Source organism: Phasianus colchicus, chromosome 4, assembly GCF_987193195.1.
Source record: "Phasianus colchicus chromosome 4, bPhaCol1.hap1.1, whole genome shotgun sequence".
Lineage (NCBI taxonomy): Eukaryota > Metazoa > Chordata > Aves > Galliformes > Phasianidae > Phasianus > Phasianus colchicus.
The window spans coordinates 16,524,799-16,544,689 of record NC_143439.1 but is presented as its reverse complement, the minus strand read 5'-3'; the positions used below and the strand labels follow the sequence as shown (position 1 = coordinate 16,544,689).

The 19,891-nt window shown below is 44.3% G+C and overlaps 4 protein-coding genes across 8 annotated transcripts in view; 3 read left to right on the top strand and 1 right to left on the bottom strand.

Moving 5' to 3' along the window:
* Window positions 1-319: 319 nt before the first annotated feature.
* Window positions 320-1,863, top strand: LOC116238077 (interleukin-8-like). Its single transcript, XM_031607572.2, has 4 exons — window positions 320-509; window positions 861-990; window positions 1,388-1,471; window positions 1,764-1,863. Exons 1-4 carry the CDS (start codon window positions 416-418, stop codon window positions 1,774-1,776), a joined length of 321 nt encoding a protein of 106 aa, XP_031463432.2. The 5' UTR covers window positions 320-415; the 3' UTR covers window positions 1,777-1,863.
* Window positions 1,864-2,721: 858 nt separating this feature from the next.
* Window positions 2,722-3,856, top strand: LOC116238075 (C-X-C motif chemokine 13-like). 2 transcript variants are annotated; one of them, XM_031607569.2, is made up of 4 exons: window positions 2,722-2,899; window positions 3,122-3,251; window positions 3,408-3,491; window positions 3,599-3,856. In XM_031607569.2, the coding sequence occupies exons 1-4, from the start codon at window positions 2,836-2,838 to the stop codon at window positions 3,621-3,623; spliced, it is 303 nt and encodes a 100-aa protein (XP_031463429.1). In that variant the 5' UTR covers window positions 2,722-2,835; the 3' UTR covers window positions 3,624-3,856. The 2 variants fall into 2 exon arrangements, with proteins under 2 accessions (XP_031463429.1, XP_031463430.1); XM_031607570.2 differs by having other exon boundaries at window positions 2,822-2,899; window positions 3,089-3,251.
* Window positions 3,857-4,049: 193 nt separating this feature from the next.
* On the top strand, window positions 4,050-5,421 carry LOC116238076 (C-X-C motif chemokine 13-like). The gene is made up of 3 exons (XM_031607571.2): window positions 4,050-4,200; window positions 4,622-4,757; window positions 5,035-5,421. Exons 1-3 carry the CDS (start codon window positions 4,137-4,139, stop codon window positions 5,192-5,194), a joined length of 360 nt encoding a protein of 119 aa, XP_031463431.2. The 5' UTR covers window positions 4,050-4,136; the 3' UTR covers window positions 5,195-5,421.
* Window positions 5,422-6,493: 1,072 nt separating this feature from the next.
* The window catches only part of CNOT6L (CCR4-NOT transcription complex subunit 6 like), a 34,374-nt gene continuing 20,976 nt past the window's right edge, over window positions 6,494-19,891 (bottom strand). For all 4 annotated transcript variants that reach the window (XM_090138780.1, XM_031607567.2, XM_090138778.1 and 1 more), the window contains 7 exons: window positions 19,405-19,473; window positions 17,605-17,762; window positions 16,751-16,905; window positions 15,206-15,357; window positions 13,738-13,962; window positions 12,834-13,036; window positions 6,494-12,480 (listed from right to left, as the gene is read on the bottom strand). In XM_090138780.1, the coding sequence (XP_089994906.1) occupies window positions 12,268-12,480; window positions 12,834-13,036; window positions 13,738-13,962; window positions 15,206-15,357; window positions 16,751-16,905; window positions 17,605-17,762; window positions 19,405-19,473 (1,175 nt within the window). In that variant the 3' untranslated portion in view covers window positions 6,494-12,267. The remainder of the gene's footprint in view (window positions 12,481-12,833; window positions 13,037-13,737; window positions 13,963-15,205; window positions 15,358-16,750; window positions 16,906-17,604; window positions 17,763-19,404; window positions 19,474-19,891) is intronic.

Here is a 19,891-nt window from a genome sequence, read left to right as displayed (position 1 = left end):
AAATATGTAAATATCTGACTGCAATAAAAAACCCCTTGCATGGGGTTTGCGTTCTGATGTATTTTGGGTTCTCTTTGTGGTTGAAGAGTAAACAGTGAGGGGAATGAATGTTGATTACATTTATGCAGACCCAGCTAATGAGAAAGGATTGGGGGAGGTAGAGATAATGTGAGAAATTCAAATCCACCCTTCATCCAGATAGCTGACTTTTATCAATAATGCTGCATGTTGGGCTTCTGATCCGGCTGCGGTGAGCAGCCGAGAAATGATGTCATCTCTTTACGGTCCATTTGTCGTGTGTGACTGCTGCAGTCTGCCTCTTGCTGCTTGTGTCAGAGCGTGACACTGCCAAATAAATAGAGGTGTCTTCCCCCTTGCTCCCCACATCGTCCCTGAGGCTGCAGCCACTGTGAGGATGCGAGCACTGGCGAGGGATGGGACAGGAGCTGCTGCACTCCCATGGATGGTGCTGCTGCTGCTGGTGGTGATGATGTCAATGTCCCAAGCAGGTGAGCTCCTGGTGCCTTCGTATAGGTAACTTTGGTAGGGGTGGGTGTTCAGCCTTCATCTTGTATCAGGATGGCCCAGAAGAGGCAGAGATCCCTCCTGACTGCTTAACACAGGGTTTCTCCTATAGCACATGGAGTAGCTCTCCATTCCTCCTGTGTTAGGAGCTGGTTTAGCTTTTGAGAGCAGGGTGCAAGGATATGGACACAGATAACTTCTTATGCTGGCCCTGAAAGCACTGTCAGTGAAAGCATGGAAGGGGACAACTTGTTAAGCTCACTGAATTTTAGGATCATTGAGTCTCTAAATAATGCTGTTTGTTTCTGTAAGTTGTCACCTTCTCTCTTTCTCAGCCATCCTGGAAGTAAACGGAAACCTGAGCTGCAGGTGTGTAAAGACAACTTCAGACTACATCAGTCCTAAGAGATATGACAGCATTGAGTTAAGGCCTGTGGGAAGCACTTGCAGGCGCACAGAAATCATGTAAGTGCTGTGAGTGCTTGGCCATAGCTATGAGGCAGAGATGCTCTTCTCTCCAGCAGCAGGGCCAACACTGAACGCTTTCTTCTGCAACCACCATGTTTCTCTGCTTCCCTTCTGAAAGCTAAAGCCTTCCAAAAATACTGGCCATCTCAGCAACACGAGTGCAAAGCTACAGAAGAAACCTCTTTGAATGGCAGCAGTTTGTGCCCAGTGCGCGCTGCCTCCTGCTTCTTACCCTTTTCTAGCTGTCCTGTGGCTCCCCCATCTTGCAAGCAGCATTCTGCAGCTCCCTGCTTGCAGTGCTGAGTGGAAGCTGGTTCCTGCAGATCAGCTCTGTCTGTTCAAATCCCTGCCTCTGGAGGGAGTGTGATGCTTATAACTATCCCTTGCATTTCAGCATTAAACTGAAATCCTCAGCAAAAGTGTGTGTGAACCCTGATGCCCCTTGGGTAAAGAAACTGCTGAAGCGCATTGCTGGCATGTAAGTTTCTTTGGTGAAAACCTTTGGTCTGTGGTAAGCAATGTTCCCTCAGGCAGCATCCAGTTGTGCCTGCAGTCGCAGGGCCCACTTTAGGGAACCAGGACTCCTGGGGTTAGCTGTGTCTTTCTGCAGGGTGCTCTGGCTCCTGGCACAGCAGAAGGGGTGCCAAGCTGTTCCTGTGGGTGACATCAGCCCTGGGGGAGTGGTGGTGACTTCCTTTGGCTCTGACAGGAGCTTCCTCCCCCAGAGCCCTACACCATTCATGAGTTTCTCCTCCTTCTGCTTTTTGCAGGAAGAAAAGATAAGCTTCCTGCTAAGGAAGTTGGTGTTCGGAAGGCATGGTGTGTTCTGTCTCAAGACCTCAAGTCAAATAAAATTTGGGTTTTTCTTCCCTTGTGTTTTCCCTTGAACTGAATTTTAAAGGACTCTGTTGAGCACTGATCAATCCCACTTTTGTTGCTTTCTTGATGCTGAAATCACTGCCGCCTCTGCCTGGTGCTCTGTGATTGATATCCTTTCACAGAGGTGCTGCAGGCACTACGTGCTGCTTCGTGCACACAGTGGTGTTGCTGTAGGTCAGGTGTGTTAGGGGGCGGGGGCACAAGCTTTCTCACAGATTCAGCATGTGCAGCTGCATCCAAGTGCAGGTGTTCAAGTGGGTATGGGGTCTGCAGGCAGCTGTAAGGTTTTATAAGCAGCAAAAAGCAAATAGAGGCGTCCTGGGGCTGGTGTGAGGCTGCTTCCCACAGAATTAGGATAATAGGGTGTGGGGGAAGGAGCAAGGGCAAGTATGCAAAAGCTCAAGCTGTTCTTTTCAGGGAGAGAGCTGTTTGTAGGATGCATGTGTCATATACCTTCTGCCATTCAGTGTTGCTTCATTAACTTATATCCCACTAATTATTAGTATCCTGAAGTAAACAGTGTACATCTTTTATGGATGGGATGGTGTGTCCTGTATGTATGAATGGAGTGGGGCATCTTCATGAGATGGGATGGCTGCTAGAGCTGACATGCAAATAGTGGCTGTAGAGAAACAGTTAACATCTGACCACACAAGAAGAAAGAACACTCCAAGACCTTCCAGCTTTGCATGGCTGCATGAGCTAGGAACTAGCACTGGGGGAAATGACAGCTATTGTTACCAGACCCAGCTTCTTTGGAAAAAGAAAACTGAGCCATTTTCAGGAAGACCATGCCCCTGTGTTTTTATTATCAGCATTACAAACCCAGCCAGCACCGTCAGCAGGAAAGGGCAACGGGTGAAAACCACCCCCAAACCCGGGGCCTCCCGTGCGCAGCCACACTTCTCCTATTCCCTGGCTCAAATAGGGGATGCTGCTGGGCTGGGGTCAGGTCCTGTCGGTATGGCAGTGCGGGCAACCCTGCTGCTGGGGCTGCTGCTGGTGGTCCTGTGCCCTGGGGATGCAGGTGAGGCAAGGGGAGGCAATGCACAGGGCTGGGCATCATTTTTGGAGGAGCATCCTGTTGCTCTCAGGGGTTGAATTTGTTTCTTAAGGGTCTTCAGAGGCAGATGCACTGGCTTTGAAGGGACGTGGAAAGGGGGGGATGCAGTGCCTGGAAAAGTTTTTGGAGGCAGATGAGAAGGTGGGTTTTCAGGTGGTGCGTGAGCTATGGCCGTGTCCTCCCCAGCCCTTCTGGAAGCCAATGGCAACCTGAATTGTCGCTGCGCCAAGACCACCACTGCCTTCATTCCCTTGCGCAAGTATGAGAGCGTTGAGGTGCGGCCAGTGGGGAGCAGCTGCCGGCGCCTGGAGGTGCTGTAAGTGGCTCCCATGGCAGTGAGAGGGCTGGTCCCCCTCTGTCAACTACTTGATTCTGTGATCTTCTTCCTTATGGGTTGGGGACAAGGAAGGGGCTCAGTCCCTTGAGCCTCCCCTCTGGAGGGAAAGGGGCTGAAGCCCTGCATGTTTTCCAGGATTAAACTAAAAACCCTCGAGAGGATCTGTGTGGATCCCAACACCCTCTGGGTGAGGAAGCTCCTGCAGGACCTCCCGAAGCTGTAAGCATCCTGGCCCTGACCTGAGGGATGAGCAAAGCAAGACCTGGGGCTCCTGAGCCATCCCTTGGGCCTGCTCTTTGCACATTTTCCTCTTCTGCTCCTGACAGGAAGAAGAAAGCTGCTCCCCACTGAGGCCCGGCACGATGGCCCTATGGCTGCACTCATGGCTGGATACCCTGCTCCCCACCACTGCTTCTCCCCCAGCCCAGAGAACATTTTCCCCTGTTATGCACCCGTGGAAAGGCAGAGGCTTTTCCCCAGCTCCACAGTGATGCATCCCGCAGCCCCCCACCATCAGCAACAAGTGAGATGTCCCCTCCGAGCACAAGACACTGAGGTCTAATAAAGGCAGCAGCCCTCCCTCATTTACCATCGCTGGTGTCCCTGCAGCATGCCATGGGGCAGGGCCTCCTGCTCATCACTTACCTTTCCTGCCGCCATGTGAGCTGTGCTTGTAGGATGGGGCTCTGCTGGTTTCTGCATTGGGCAGGAGGTGTTTCAGGCCACGTGCTGGAGGGGAAGCAATGGCAGGGAAGTCAAATTCATGGGTACAGGGCAGATGCTTTTCCCCAGTGTTTCCCAGCCTATGAAATCCCCACTGGGTTGGCTATAAAGCAGCCTGGCAGTGGCTCGGGGGCAGTGAGGATGCGGGCGCTGCAGGCGGCACTGGCCCTGGGCCTGCTGCTGAGCAGCCTGCTGCCAGGGAATGGTGAGTGAGGGACCTGGGGACCCCCTGTGAACCCTGGGTGGGGGCGGTGGGCCCGTGGGCTTCTCTGAGCTTTTGGCTTTCTGCTACTGTCTCTCTCTGAACTCAAGATTCATCTTTTCTATCAAGCTGAAGAGGTGGGATTTGCCTGAGGTCTTCAGGCTGCGTCTCTTCTCAGACCCTGTGAAGCTTGAGTGCTTGGCAAGTGGGCAGCACATGGTTTAGTTTGAGAATGTCTGTTACATCTTCCAAACCCCTGCTGTAGGCATGATTTGAAATACTTGGAGCTGCTTTGGGAGGGATTGTCCCTGCACATGCTAGCATGTGCTGCTGCGTGCCCTGCTAACGCCTGCATGCGTCCCATGGGGGACGGGATATGGGGAGGTTGGGGGCTGAGCGCCGGCTGTGGGCTGCTGTGGTGCAGGTCTGTCACTGGAGAGCCTGCTGACCAACAAGAGGTGCAAGTGTGTCAAAGTGACTGCCCAAGTCATCGGCCTGGGGCTCATCCTTGCCATTGACGTGACACCACCGGGTATTCACTGCCGGAGGAAGGAGATCATGTAAGTGAAAGTCTGGAGCCTGGCAAAAATCCCTGGGTGCTTGCATCCTTTACAAAGCTGTGTGGTGCCTCTTGCAAGGCCTGCGCTCTCTCAGGGGGTGCTGCCACCTGTTGTAAGGGGGGGTTACCTCACAGAGCGGAGGCTGAAGACCCCCAAACGTGTCTCTCTCACAGCGGGGTGTCAGGGTGTGTGCTCCCCTGTATGCATACTGGAGCACAGAAGGTGTTGGGTCGGGAGAGCTGTGGGAAGGGGCTGAGCGGGTCTGGTCTCCTTGCAGCCTCACCCTGAAGAGGAACAAGAAGGTGTGTGTGGCCCCTGAGGCACCCTGGATCCAGCTGCTCATCCACAAGCTGACGCAGAGGGATGTCACCAAAAAAGAAGTGGCGGCCGTCGCTCGGTCACGGGGGGAAGCGGGGAGACAGCCACCGGCCCCATAGCAGGACCTGCATCCCTTCCCCAGTGCTGCCCGTCCCTCCCTCTGTCCAGCCCTGGTTTTGGCTGGGGAAAGGAGCCTTTCTTCCCCTCCAACCTCCCCAAAAAAACAGGCTGTCTTGCCAGACCCTGGTGTTGCCCTACATTTTGGTGATTCTGCTGTCCCCATGCATGATGCCCATCCAGGGCTCAATTAAACTCTGAGTGCTCTGCCCTTGACTCTTTCCATGAAGATTTGTGTGAATATCATGTTTCCATTGCGTGCAGCTCCAGGATGGGTTAGATGGGAACTGTGGCACTGTGAAGCCCACAGGCAGGGCTGCAGGGTGTTTCCTATGTGTGCTGCCTTTCCTCTGCCCCAAGGATCTGGAGATTTTGTGCTTCTTTGTGCATTTTCCCGCGCCAAAGGAAGGACCTTGAGTGGTGTGTGCTGTAAGACGTGGTCTGACCTCTGAAAAGCTCAATGCTGGTGGCAGCAGTGCTGCCTCTCAGCTGTGTGAGCATGGGGAAATAGGAGGGAAGTGGGAGATTTCCCAAAAACTGGTGGAGGTGGTCTCTGAACATCCCTGGTGAGGAATAGCCCTGGACAGTACCTTTGCACCTTCCCTCCTGTGTCCCAGGAACACCAACAAGAGATTGTTGGAAATGGCACATTGTCCATAATGGAGTCTTTTCAGTGTGTAGAAAGAATCATTTTGTGCAAGTGGAGCTGGCATTCCCTTTTAATAGTGCATCAACTACTGCAAGTGGGAAATGGGCAGAAAGAATTCCTTACTACTTATTCCTGTGGGAAATGTGAAAGAAGCATGTTGCTATGTTTCTGTTCAGAAGTGCTGCTCTTGCAACTGAGGACCTGAGGGCTGGTGTCAGGCATGAGAATGCCTGGAAGACTTGCAGTGTGTTGGTATGGGGCTGGTGGCTCCCAGGGCTGGCACACAGTCTGAGGGCATGGGGGAACAGAGGGCAACTCCTGGCTTCCAGCCCAGCTCCAGGTGGCCAAGTGGCCAGAGGAGCCTCAGCTCACAACAACCTCCCAATTCCATTTGCACAAAGTGCAATGGAAATCCCCTTAAAACTTCAGTGTAAGCATGACCCAGAGTGACACCACTGCTTCCCAATTCTCCGTGTGCAGTTCCACCTTTGGGGGGAGGACACAGCCGTTGCAGAAACAAAGCACAAGAAAGAGGTCCAGCTGAAAAGCACCCAGCCTCCCCAAAGGAGAACTGCAGGAAGGGGCAGGGGGGTGGCCACACCTGTGGGTTTATGAATTAAGGGCATCTTTAGCTAACGTGGTGCACACAAACACTTTAATTGCTTGAAAAGGAAACACATGATGCAATAATTAAAAACTGAAAACAAAGCCAAAGTCACGTAATATGTCACTTGTAAAGAGAGCCACCATGATTTTCTTTTTTTGCTTTGGAACAAAGACAAATACAGACAAACGCAAATTTGGTAAATGCCTAAGTTTTAGAAACTGTTCAACAAAGAGAACAAGACCAAGTACCAGAATCACTCAAACCCTCACCCTCACCAGTGAGAGGTTTTCTAAGCTAAATACCTTGTGTTATTGCAGGACTGGGGGAAGGAAGGAGTCATATCACTTGGCATGCTTTGCCATCAATGATGTTTGAAAAATCCTGTACCAAAGTGCACGAGCATTTTTCTAGCTTCCTGTTTATTTTCAGACATATGTCAAGGAACTTATCCTGAAGTCCATCACCCTCCAATATAGCCAAACCTGAAAACTTTGTCACATCTGAATACCCATCATAGAGTCAAATGACTTTTCTCAAGTCCTTAAAAGGTGCTAGTTTTGTCACTTTCTTGATGGTGCAATTTTGTCACCTTTCTGAATGTGTCATACCTGTGCCTGTCTCACCAGCTCTGCCTTTTGTCCCAGCTCCATTTCTCAGAACAGAAAACCTGTGCTCGGTATCTGTGCAAACGTTGTCACAAGAGGAGATACTATGTCACCTATGGCTGTGTCTGTATCTAAAGCTTTATAATCTCCTTTGAAATTGGTTTTTAACCTTAAAGTGCTTTCTGGGCTGACACTTGGCATACAGATGTAGGAAATGAATGGTTTTCATCAGGTTTTCTTGGGTTTTATGCTGCTTTTGAACACTGAAGGGAGATAAAAGGAGGGTGTGCTAAATACTTCTGTAGTCATTTAAAAAAAAAAGATGAGCTGCATAATCCAAGATGCCTTTCCTCATTATGAGATGAAGAGATTCAGCTAATAAGAATGTATCTCAGAAAAATCCAAATCCCTCTACACATAGGGTGCATTTATTTTCCAGTCTCTCATCTGTATAAAATTCTCTGCAACCAAGCAGTTCGGATCCTTTTCAGGCATAGGAAATCTGACTGTCAAAATCTTCCCCATTCTGAAGCCAAAGCGAGCTTCAGCAGATTCCCCTTTTCCATTCCCTTCCTTTCCCTTTCCCTTCCCCTGTCAATTAGCAGTAACATAGCACACAGCAGGCTCTGAAGTCTGCACCCTTCAAATCCACCTACATGCAACACCATCTGCTATACTGGCATGAAGTGAGGAAAGGAATTCTGTGATTATTACCAAAAAAAACCCGAATCCACTGCAAAAGAACAACAAGCTGATGTAAAACAGTGAGACACTTCTCATTCTAACACTTTGCTATCGTCTCGAGAGGCTGCAAGGAGTGCCTGCCGAAGAGGTGCGACAGGGAAAGCATCATTCCTTATGTTCAATTTTGGCCTTTGGTCTTTATTATCATTACAAGAAAAACGTCTGTTAAGAAATGCATAGCAGCCAAGAACAGGCAAATGGTAATTAAGCACAAAGCTGAGGTCACCGGGGGATAACAACTGCTGTTCCTCTCACACCCAGGTAAGGGTGCAGATCACACTTTCATGTTCTTTCTCTTGCAGGCTATTGACTTGATGTGGATAGGATTAAAAAAATCTTTCACATCATCCCACTATTTTAAATTTCATGCCAAGGGAAAGTTTTCATGCGAGAAACTTAAAACACATTGGGAAAAATGAAGAGTGCATGACTAGGCTTAAATCTGGTCTTTGACATGAAGGACTGTCATCCCTGCTCCTACCAGGAAGGCATGTGCATGCTTACTGTGCTTGTGCTCTAGGAACCTCCTAAGGGCTTTTAGCCACCTTGTAGAGAACAAGTGATGTGAACTTTCCACGTCTCCAATGCTTCCTTGCACTTCAAACCCAAGCTAGGTAAGGAAAGGTGGCCCTCAAAAGCCACGCTGATACACCATAAGAAATCCAGCCCTGTATTCGGGATTTGGGAGCTGCAAGTGCAAGCTGCTTTGTAAACAAGGCTACGGGCTTGGTGCATAAGCACGGATTGGGCATGAGTTTAGGAGACCCTACAGCAAAGCTGCAAGGTGGGAGGCCCCAGTGGTCCACGGCACTGCCACAGCTCTGAAGACCATGGAATGGCTCTGAAAGGTCAGTGGCAAAAACTTCTCAACAGGTTTGGCTCCAAAACTCTGGGCTCTATAGTTGGTAAAACACAGGACAGCAAGGGGTTGAGACCGACAAGAACTTTTCTGAAGGGTTCTGCAGACTAAAGAGAGTGGCTTCAAGCACACATAGAAAGCTTATGGATAAAATGAAGTATTTTCTGAATATAGATGTGATAAACCGATGGAAAAAGCTTTTAATGAGGCCAATGGGAAGAAGAGCTGCTTTCAGAGCCCATTGTGCCAAACCTGACTTCAGCGTATGGTACACAAATGTTCACACCCCTTACATCAAAATAAGGAAACCAAAATATGCAGCTACAATGTACAAAATTCTCTTTTATATATATATATATATATATACACACAAAACCCCATATCTAACAGATTTACCATATTGAATTTTAAAAAGTTGCTTGTAGAATGGTGCTGGATTTTTTTTCTCTGCTTGCTTTAGGCAGTGCTGCTGCTTAGAAGTTGACACCAGGCACGATATCATTGAAACCCAACCAAGAAAGCAAGGAGCAGGAAGGGGCTGAGGGCTTTTTCCTAAGCGCAGGTGATGAATGCACTGTGATGTGCCCAGTGCCTAAGCATGGGAAACAAGGGTCGGCGATGGAGAGAACCACTGGTTTCCCATTAATGTGTTTACAGTTAGGGATATTTTGCTCTCTATTATTTCCCTCCCTCTCCCCTTTAACATACCCTATGAGGCACTGTCAGCCTCCATCTGAGTCAAAAGAAAATGAATGTCACCATCATCAGGATGCTGCAGATGACTGTGAAACAGATCTCATCCCATGCACGTGGCTCGTGGCTGATGGCTCCATGCTTCTTCTTGTCTCAGGGCAGAGCTCTATGAAGAGCAGCAGTTCTGCTCAGCTGGAAAAAAGCACAACCCCTTACTGCTCCTTTTGTAGGAAAGGGGGAGAAACCAGAGGAAAAGAGGGAGGGAGCCAGACATGTGTGAGGCAGGTAAACATGCCCTGGTTATGTGCATCGACAGAAACAAAAACAGAGTTCTAAAGAGATTTTTTAAAATCCAGAGGTTTTGTGCAACATCTGTTTGAACAGCATTTTAAAAATCACACAGCATAATGGACGTTCTGAAGTGCATTTTGAAGCAGAGAAAATCCAATTAAACACCTTCCTGCAACAGAACACTTCAGTCAGTTATAAACCCAAAGAAAGTACAACGTAGCTGTTTACAATGTTTACCAGGTGCTTTTGTTTCACCCCCACCCTCTCCCACCCTGATATTACAAAAGATTGTTGCCGTTTTTTCTTTTTATTAATAAATGGGCTCCTCTGCAGTTCATATACAATCATAGGTGAACTTTAAATTCCATTTTATACAAACATCTCAAAAAATATTGGGAGTGAAGTATGGTGGAACTATTGCTCACGTTGCTAGTTAACATGCGTGTAGGACAGGAGGAGAATGGTTGTTAGTGCACACCTCCAGAGTAGAGAACCCCTCCAGAAGAGATACAGTAGCTGATTACAGAAAGGTAATGTCCACAAAATTAAGTTTTTCATGCTATTCTACTTTCCAGTACTATACTCAATTGCTGTCTCAATTTACCTGCATGGCTAGGTGTTGAACACTGAGGTATATTAAAAGAAGATACCTGCACCTAGAGGAAAATTCTTCTTTAGAAAGGGCTTTTTTGGTGCTGCACAAAGCAATTTACATCTGTTAATTTCACCCAGCTATGGTAATTTCCAATTTGTATCAGACAATAGATGACGTCTCCAGTTTTAGGCACTTCTTTTAAAGGGAGCTGTCATTTCACTGAACTCATCTTAGCATTCTGTCCCACTCCTGTCCTGTCCCCCTCAGCAGAAGTCAGGGAATACTTCTACTCTGGGTCCAATTGACTTTTCCTATGGATAATTTCCTACATACAAAACAACAAAGGAAACAGAGTATCAAAGAGTAGAGGAACAGCCTGACTTGTCAGTTCTGAGAGACAGAAGATGGCTCCTTAGCATTTAAACTAATTATTTAACAATTTAAATTTGTCTGTTAAGTATACGAATGAGACATAAATATAGGCTATCAATCTGTTTAAAAATTGCATTCAGATAATGGAAAATTTTTTCATTTATTAAAAATATCACATTTTGAGACTAGAAACAGTAAAGTGCATGAAAAGTTTAAAATATAAATTCAAGAAAATCTTATAGCAGCAAAAAAGCAGAATAAAGAAAAACTTAAAAACACAGACACAACCTTTTCCTATTACTGTGCCATTTTTCTTTTAACATTAAGCAGCCAACCAATTTTCTTCCAGAAAACTACATTAGGTTTAATGCCCCTTGAGGCACAAGGTTTGGAACTGGCCACCAAGAGCATAAAAAGAAAAAAAGGATTTTGAACACATCTCAAGAGCATTAACAGCTGGGAATGAACCAGAAGCTTTTTAATTCAACCCTGACCAACAACAGAAATGAAAGATTACTCAAAACATCTGACAGCTATTTGGCAACTAGGATCAGGAAAAATAATGCAGGGAATGATAACGGCTACCACTCTCTTCCCCTTGTGGAAAGGCTGCTTCACACGTGCTGTGGAGACAGAAGTGTGATCATTTCCAGCAGCTTTTTCCTGTACCCTAAGCTTAGCCAGTTAACCCAATGCATCTCATCTTTGCAAAAGACCTTTGGAAAAGGGAACCTAGAGCGGATCTGGAACTTCTCCATTCTCAAAAGCTTGCAATGGCTTGCTTTAAGTGCAAATCCTTTCCAAATCCTGCTCCCAAACTATTCTGCTGACCAGCATGCTGTCCTGGCTTGCCAAAGCAGAGACAGCTCTGTCTCACAGAGACTGTTTGGATTCCTGAACACCTTACCCAGAAAGAATCAGGTTCTTCAGAGATCCAGAACAAGGTTACTGTCACATCTGCCAAGCAAGCACTCCGTAATGGCATGAAATGCTCACGTATGGATTCTTGTGAGAAGTAGGTTCATTGGATTTTTGTTGTAAACGAAACTGCATCAGAATTTAGACCTCAAGTTTTTTTGCAGACATGAAGCCATCTTTGGTTTTCTAGTATTAGATAATGGGCAGGGCCACACTGATAATAATTTACAGTCAGGAATTAAGTGCTTTGCTAATGTGCAAAATTTATTTTGGACACAGAGCTCAGTCTTCACTTTGGGTTCAAACAGAATTTCTAATGTTCTTCCTACAAAGCAATCACTTCTATTCTTGTTTTTCTTTCTAAAAGGCTTTTCTCCTAAAAGGTTGACTCATTTTACCACGTTCTGGAAAAAAAGCATTACCTTTAAATATGTTAATATGTAAGTTTTTAATCTCATTTGTCCATTTCTAAGTGCAGCTTCCTACCAAAAAGAAAAAGCTTGCCAGTTAAAAAAAAAAAAAATTAAATTAAAAACCTGGTAAGGGAATAATACTTTGGTTCCAGCCCTAGTGCCAAATGATACCAGTATGCACCAAAATGTGCAAAATCTCATCAAACACATAAGGAAAGGAGCTTGAAGAAGCAGCTTAAGGTTGGCCATACTTCACTCCTATATACTTTGATTTACAACTGTACAGGTCCATAACAACAGGTCCTTGCCCTCAAAGGGGCAGGGCTCCACTACCTCCTGTTGGGCAAGTGCACACCGTTGACAAGAGGCAGGAGCGGAGGATGGAGTTCGAGTTGTGTTAACAGTGAGAAGTGGTCTGAAGGGATGTGAGGGTGTGGACACCCAGTGATGTTGTTCTCAACCAGCCACTGAGGGTCCAAAGGCCCCAGGACACCAAGCACGTTCATATGAGTGTTGGAATAGAAAATGTAGTCAATCACACCCTAGGGAGAAAGAGAAACATGAAAGTGAGAACAGACCTCAGTTCTGGCAACCTCAACTCTGCTTGCTGCGATTCCCAGGAAGATGCACAGCACTGCAACTAGGGTAACTGATGTGCACACTACTTTGCACTCAAAGTGCTGCGTCCATTTTCATTAAGTCTCTGACCAGAGCCAGGTCAGAAGCTTACAAATACCAGCAAATCAAGGACTTTAGGGTGGTAGGAAAGTGTCCAGCAAGTGTAGGAGCCAGTGATGAAGCACTTACAGGAACAGAGAGAAATGGTCAGAAAATTAAGACAGCATCCTGGAGAGACCAGGTCAATGTCTGCCATTTCAGAAAAATCACTGCTTACTTTGAAATCAAAAGTGTAATTGGTGTAAGGCATCAAGTTGTTTTCATAGGCGCTCTTGAGTTGGAAGCCATGTGTAATTCTTCCTTCAGAAGCCCCGTTCTTTCCACTGCCGCTGAAGTTCATGAGACACTCATTGTAACGCAACTCCTTGAAGTCCTTGTGGTTGTCAGCTACTATGCCATTGCTTAAGTATTCCACTACACCTGTTTGCAAAGGAAAGGATTTAGGCAGTTGCTTCAACATACAAGATTCATGACATTTTGACCTTGGAATTAATGAAAACATCAACGAGAGACCATGTGAAATCAGGAAAAAAAGGACTTTCCATTTAAGCATCATTCAGCACAGCGATCTTGCCCACATCTGATGCATTTACACTTTTCTGACAGGCAGCCGCAGAACACAGGTGCTCCATTGCTGCTGCTACAGTTCTTTTGGGATTACAGTAAAACCGAAGCACGTGTATTATAATGTGTGTGTGACACAAGGGGTGCCAGGGAGGCAGCTTTCATATCTACTCCTGTTATTACAACACCAAACGTCATAATTACTAAAGCAAGTGCATCTCTGTAGGAAATTTTCACATTATATCATGAACACATGTCCATCCTACTTACTATTGCTGCTCAAGGCACTGGTTTTTATTTAAGAATTTATTTGTGCTTCTCTATGAATCTTTTGAGGCACGACTAACTTCTCTAGAGAGTACAACAGATCATGAAAAGCAAGCTACACAGCTGGGGACCTGCATTTTCTTCATTCAAATTTTGGAAAACAACTGTTAGTAAGAAAGCTTTCCACAACACCTACCCAGAGCAGTACTGAGGGTATCAGTGTCCCTCAGCAGAAAAAAGGGAATGTAAAAAGGTTAAGTTAAAAATTAAGACACAGTAATCAGCCTTACCTGAATCAGGCAATGAGTTAAGATCCGCACAAAGCACCAGGGGAATAGAATTAGGATCTGCTGTTGGGCTACCAGGCCTGCTTGAGGCTTTCTCAAGGATGTTTTTCAGTTCTGAGACAAACATCATAGTCTGAATGAGTTTCACATCTGAGTATTCGGGGTCCCAGTGCATGTGGGCATTAGCCACAATGAGCAGCTGTTTGTCCACATGAAGAGATTTAATACCTAGACAGAGAAATACACTTTTTTCAGTGACAAGGCTGACTGTGTGAACATGGCAGATTTCTCCCCCATTACGATCAGGGTGTAAATACCTAAGGACTTGAAGGCACACACACCAGGAGACAGATATACTTTCACTGCTGAGAAAAAAAGTGTTACTTGAACCACTGTTACTTTACACTATTTCACCAAAACTCCAACAGAATTACAGTTGTATTCCTTCTTTACTGCTTCACTGCTTTTCTTAGCATCCTCTGAATGTTCTACCTTTCTCTTCATTTCCACATCTCTAGGACAGACTTTCTCAATAACATTTCCCAATGTGTAGTCACTAAGGAGCATTATGAATTTCACAGTGAAGGTGGTTATCACTTGACTTTTAAATCACACATCTCAATGTTTACACCACAAGAGAGTTTCCTGACTCTTAGCTGCTGCAGCATGGAGAATTGTTCCCCTGGGGAAAACTCAAACCTGCTCAAAAAAATGCAGCATGAACCTAGTTGTTTGAAAATACTACAGCTGCTGATTCTATTTATCTGAGAAACAATACTCTGAAAGGTGTGGCATAAAGTTACAGGCAGCTTCTTGCTGTCCTGCAATCTGGACATCCTGCTCCTTTGAAAAGTATGTATTAGAAACCAGTGATCAGACGTACAGACAGAGCAGGATGGCAATTCTAAGTATCCTGAAATTGTCTTCTACATCTGATCAAACATAATGAAAGTATGACAGCCAGTCAATCAAGTGGCATCAAAGATACTGGATAATATCACTCTTCCACATCAGAACCTCAGCGCTGTCATGTAATCACTAGGGGAGGATGGAAGAATTCAGTCAAGGGAAAAAAAAAGAGACTGGAAAATAAAAGTTGAGCAGTAGCAACAACTACTGGTAAGAGCATAGGCATACGAACACAATGGCCTTGAAAAAGCCTAAATTGTCAAGCAGAATTTAGTATTCTAAATAAACAAAGACAAAAGTTTGAAAGGAGAAAGCTGAATGCTGGGCATCTGGATGAAAGCACAACCAGGACAGGAAATCAAGTCACTTGTGTCCTGTCCTAGCCACCGATGGGCCGCCCTTTCTCAAATTAGCACAGCGAACAGTGTTTGCTTGCTTGCAAGTATTTGGTGACCTCAGCCAATGACAAGAATATTACACAGAGATGCATTAGCTACGGAGTAGGTCATGCCTTCAAGTGAAACTTAGAGTCAATCTATGAGATAACCATGTTCATACTTACTTGCTCCAAATAATTCTTTGTGCACTTCTAGCACCACAGCAACTCCGATGTTGTCTTTCGTCATCACTCTATTTAACATAGCTTCTGAACCTTCAGAGTTAGCCATTGCCACCTGGTTGAACTCCACTGTATGCTTCTGCACCAGTGAAAATCTGATTAAACAAACAGAAACACATGTAAACATGTGTGACATACAGCTGTGTGGAAACCCATATCCAAGGACAAAGCCTACAAGACAGGATAACGCACGTTCCTTTTGTTCTCTCATTTCCTAAAGCAGAAACAATTCTAAGAATTATTCTTCCAGCCAAGTAAGGCAAGTAAAGTACTCTTCTGGAAGATGAGATATCTAAGGTTCAGGAAATGTCTACTTGTTTCCATGCCACATTCTGAGAGGACTATTCAAGGCAATGTACAGAGGTTACTGCACCAGCTCTGGAGTGTTGTAGGCAAAAAAACCTGATAATTAAAGGCTTGTTTTTGCTTTGGGCAAATGTATTATTAAAAAACAGCTTCTTTCTAACCCCAAGCCATCACCATCAGTTTTGTTCATTCCTTTCCAAACTTAGGATGCTTTAAAGTGCCTCGCTTCAGGACAAACTGAAAGGTACCTATTGAAAGGATTTTTTTTGTTTCTGTCCTCTAACAAAATAATAATAATGAAAAAAGCATAACAATTATTAGCAAACAAACAGATATCTTCTGTTTTTCTTACTGTGAGAGCCAAAATGTAATAAGCAATTTGGTATATCCCCTTCCTCAGCATCAAGGTTTAAAAACACCAGTTGTTGGTTTTCACTAACATCCTCTATTCAAAACCAGTTCATCTAATTTTACACATGGAATATTTTTGTTTCTGGAAACAATGAAAGCTTTGAAAGGGAGCTGAGGCTTTGTGAAGCTTCCATTCTAATTACTGACATCTGTTCTGAGGGAATAGTCAGAAGGATGCCCATGTGGTACAACAGAGGTATGGCTCCATGAGCAGTTCACACAAAAAAGAAGTGTGAATAGTGTGAATGCCATCACCTCTCTTGCCTTCCCAATTGTCTGACGCTTTTAGTGCAGTGTAACTCTATAGAGCAGATGTTCAATAATGCAACCACATTACAGCAGAGTATTCAGTGATCCTGTGGCAGCAATACAACTTTTAATACCAGAAGATTAAGCCAGACTAAAGACCTTTAAACATTAATCTTAGAGAGGTGAGACTTGCTGAGCAAGGCAGAATTTGTAAAGAAGGTGAGCTATTTATTATATCAGCCAACAAATACATACATATTTGTTGTACGTTTTCACTCATACTACCTTCCCTCCAACTTTCATGTTCCTCAAGTTGTAGCTTTGTTCACAGCATGAAAAAAAAGGGAAGGCCTGCTGCAAATAGTCAGGGCAGTAAAAGGAGAAGGAGGATCATTCTTGGTACTGAACTTCATCCTCTGTTTTATAGCACAGTAATTTTGTCACTGATGTCCACTGAGAGAAGGAGACTTTGAGACTTAAATTAAATTACTTTTGATGTATTTAAGAAGAGCTGTTTCTTACTTTTCAGTTTTGAAGAATATTGCACAGCCATCCACATGCTTTTTCTCCTGCTCAGACATGATTTTGGCACGTGACTTCGGAGAAAAGAATCCATCGTATCCTCGTTCTTTCAAGGCTGGCAGAAAAAGAGTGAAGTATTGCTCCGTTTCCACTTCCTAAAATTGAACACAAATACTTTAGGCTAACAAAGTCAAGTAAACCCTTCCAGTGTGACAGCTATTGCTTGTCTTGGCTTGCAAGCAGAAGCCCTCACCAAAGTCAAAAGCTTCTGTTTGTCCAAGTCATGTCACTTCTTCGACTAATGGACTGATGGAATCAGATATGCATTCCTGGATATCCTGGAATCCCCTTGAAAGGGAAAGTGACAGGTGTGCTTTGAAGATTACTCTGCTGCTTTTGACATCTGAGTGTGGATACTGTCCTAGATTAAAACTTTGTGCAGGATGACAGGTAGTGGCAGCAGTTAATATTTAACCTTGAGAGCTCTATCACAGCAGGGTCTCTCCTTGTTCTGTAGCAACACATTTTCTTTGTAATAACTTTTCATCTCCAAGATATTCTCTTGAGGTTTCTGCACTGAGATAAATATTCTCTTCTTGTGCATGAATTTTACTCATACAGACTTTGCTTAGAAACCAAAGTATCAGTTTAAAGGCAGAAGTACTCAACTGCTCTGAACACTGACAATGGAATTTTCATAACAATGGTATACATGTACCAATGACAATCAATACTTAACTTTGACATGCCAATTCCCTTGTTTTCTAGTGAGATTATTTTTGAGATGCTAACTTCTATACCAAGCAGGAACAGTGGCATTTTCTGTTTCTAATGAAAAATAATTTTCCAGTTACCTGTAGACTAATGATATCTGCATCGCAGTTGACAATTTCTTCCATGATTCCTTTTTTTCTGTACTCCCAATTCAGTGCCCAGGATGGGCAGTAGCCATAGAGCTGCCGGGTGGCATATTTATCACACAACACGTTGTAACACATAACTGTGAATGAAGCTAGAAAGAAATAAAGAAAAGGAAATATTATCAATCTCTGAAGGCAACAAATGCTGAACTTGCAGAGTGAAAACACTCAATCTTGTACAGCTTATTCTGGAGGGCCTACTGAATGCACGTGGGCTTATTCCACTGAGAGTTTCATGAACAGGACTAACAAAGGCCCCGCTGAGCCAGGAGTTATCACATAAGGCTAAACTCTTCCTAAAAATAATCAGCATTACTACCAAAATGAGACTGCTTAATACACATAGCAAAGCAATGCAATCCCATTTTGCAGTTAAATCTTTAGTTCTTTTGGTAATCAAGGAAGGAAGACAACAGTTAGGAACCATCTCTCCAGATCTGGGGGTTGGAGATGGAAAGGAACAGCCATTTCTGCACTGGATGAGGGCAAGGAAGAGAAAGAGAAATGAAGTAATGAATGAGCAAGCACTTTATATATTATTTGGTGACATTAAAGAAGAAAAAAGTCAGCATGCAGCTGATAATTTAAACTGAAACACACTTCTTTCACGTACAAAATTCTCAACTCTCTTTAATTTTTCAACAAGACTGCTCATCCTTGCAGAAAAAGAAGTGAGGTTTCACTGTGAGGTTACCTCACAGCTGTACTTTTTCTGTTTGTAGTCAAATAATATTGCTGCTCAGTTGTTTCAATTTTATACAACTGATTTCATGCCATTCACAACCAATTGGCTTACTGCAGTTTTTACCATGAAATATCCCGCAGCTCACTCAGCTGATGCAGTGTTGTCTAGCGGCTTCTAAACTGTGTTTGTGCTAAGGAAGTTGGATAAAAAACTGCAGTGAGATGCTGATTTCTTAAGGATTTTAAAATGGAAATGCAGAACTCAATGCAGTGGTGACTTGCAAGACATTTGGTACCTCTCCCCTTTCTTACTATTTTTTTTTCTGATTTGTTGTTCTTTAATTTAAAAAACAGACAGATTATCTTAACTATGGTGTCACCGTCCCTAACACACTACTGATTTCAGTTTGGGCTTCTAAAATGGAAAAAAAAAATCCAGAGGATTTCCAAATCGCCCTTGCTGATTATTAATTTGATCTTCTGCTATAACAGTAGTAGCATTTTTGTTCTTTACAAAAGCTCCTGGATGTTTCTTGAGGGTTACATTCAAGACTTCAGGGGAAGAGGCATTGGATTCGTAGACTGAAGATTGCCTCGTGAACTTCATCAAAATCAACAACAGAGGGCGTTACACTAACTTCAGTTCCACTCGTTCTGTCTCTTCTCTTGCAGACGGACTTCTCCAAGTCTCACCCTGCTCTGCCTATGCTAGGATATGGCATGGTATGCAGTTGTGCTATAGTTCTTGCTACTTCTGTGAAATGACTTTAAAAAAATATTCTTTTGCTTATTCTTTTGCTTGGACATCGGTGACCAGGAAATTAAATAATATAAAAAAGCCTAACACAAAGAAGAAATGACCAGCATTCCATCTGAATTACAAAAATGGTATTTACAGCACAGACGTGTTAATTATTTAATATGAATTAACACAAATTGCTGTTTTACATCTGATCCATGTAAGTCAGAAGACCACTCTGAAAAAAAAGCCAAAGAAAAGTTCTTCAGCACATCACTATTTGAACATAGGGAAAAGAACCACAGTTTTACCTGAGGGCAGAATTTGGTCTCGTTCTTTCAAAGTAATCCATGGCCTTGGAGGCAGCTGCTCTGGATGAACTAAAAATAAAAGCAACACAAAGAAATAATGATTAATTCAGATGCAAAGTCTAAATCAAACTCATGAATGAACAATAATGTCCCATACTGTACTTCACAACAGCAATTCCCCATGCCTTTTTAAGCTTCCCTGGGAGACAAAGATATACACATGCACCTTGAAAATACTGTTCAGAAAGAAGAGGTAAATCTTGTAGTGGTTTAGACATCATATACTCCCCTCCTCAAGAACTCTGCCGTACATCCATCGTTTCTGCAATGCATACTCTCAATTTACAAAGCTGGAGATTGCTATGAGTTGGCATAATATGTGCCACCTCAAAGCACGGCTATTTTAAACACTGTAAAGCTCAGCTGTGAGCAGACCCCAAGACCATTTAAAATTCCATCTGTGGAAACTTAGAGCAGAGGCAGAAGT

Coding starts and splice junctions, on each gene's coding strand:
- LOC116238075 (XM_031607569.2), top strand. CDS start 2,836: ATGGCAGTGCGGGCAACCCTGCTGCTGGGGCTGCTGCTGGTGGTCCTG. Junction 2,900..3,121: donor CCTGTGCCCTGGGGATGCAG/GTGAGGCAAGGG, acceptor TGTCCTCCCCAG/CCCTTCTGGAAGCCAATGGC. Junction 3,492..3,598: donor CTGCAGGACCTCCCGAAGCT/GTAAGCATCCTG, acceptor TGCTCCTGACAG/GAAGAAGAAAGCTGCTCCCC.
- LOC116238076 (XM_031607571.2), top strand. CDS start 4,137: ATGCGGGCGCTGCAGGCGGCACTGGCCCTGGGCCTGCTGCTGAGCAGC. Junction 4,201..4,621: donor CAGCCTGCTGCCAGGGAATG/GTGAGTGAGGGA, acceptor GCTGTGGTGCAG/GTCTGTCACTGGAGAGCCTG. Junction 4,758..5,034: donor TGCCGGAGGAAGGAGATCAT/GTAAGTGAAAGT, acceptor GTCTCCTTGCAG/CCTCACCCTGAAGAGGAACA.
- LOC116238077 (XM_031607572.2), top strand. CDS start 416: ATGCGAGCACTGGCGAGGGATGGGACAGGAGCTGCTGCACTCCCATGG. Junction 510..860: donor GATGTCAATGTCCCAAGCAG/GTGAGCTCCTGG, acceptor TCTCTTTCTCAG/CCATCCTGGAAGTAAACGGA. Junction 991..1,387: donor TGCAGGCGCACAGAAATCAT/GTAAGTGCTGTG, acceptor CTTGCATTTCAG/CATTAAACTGAAATCCTCAG.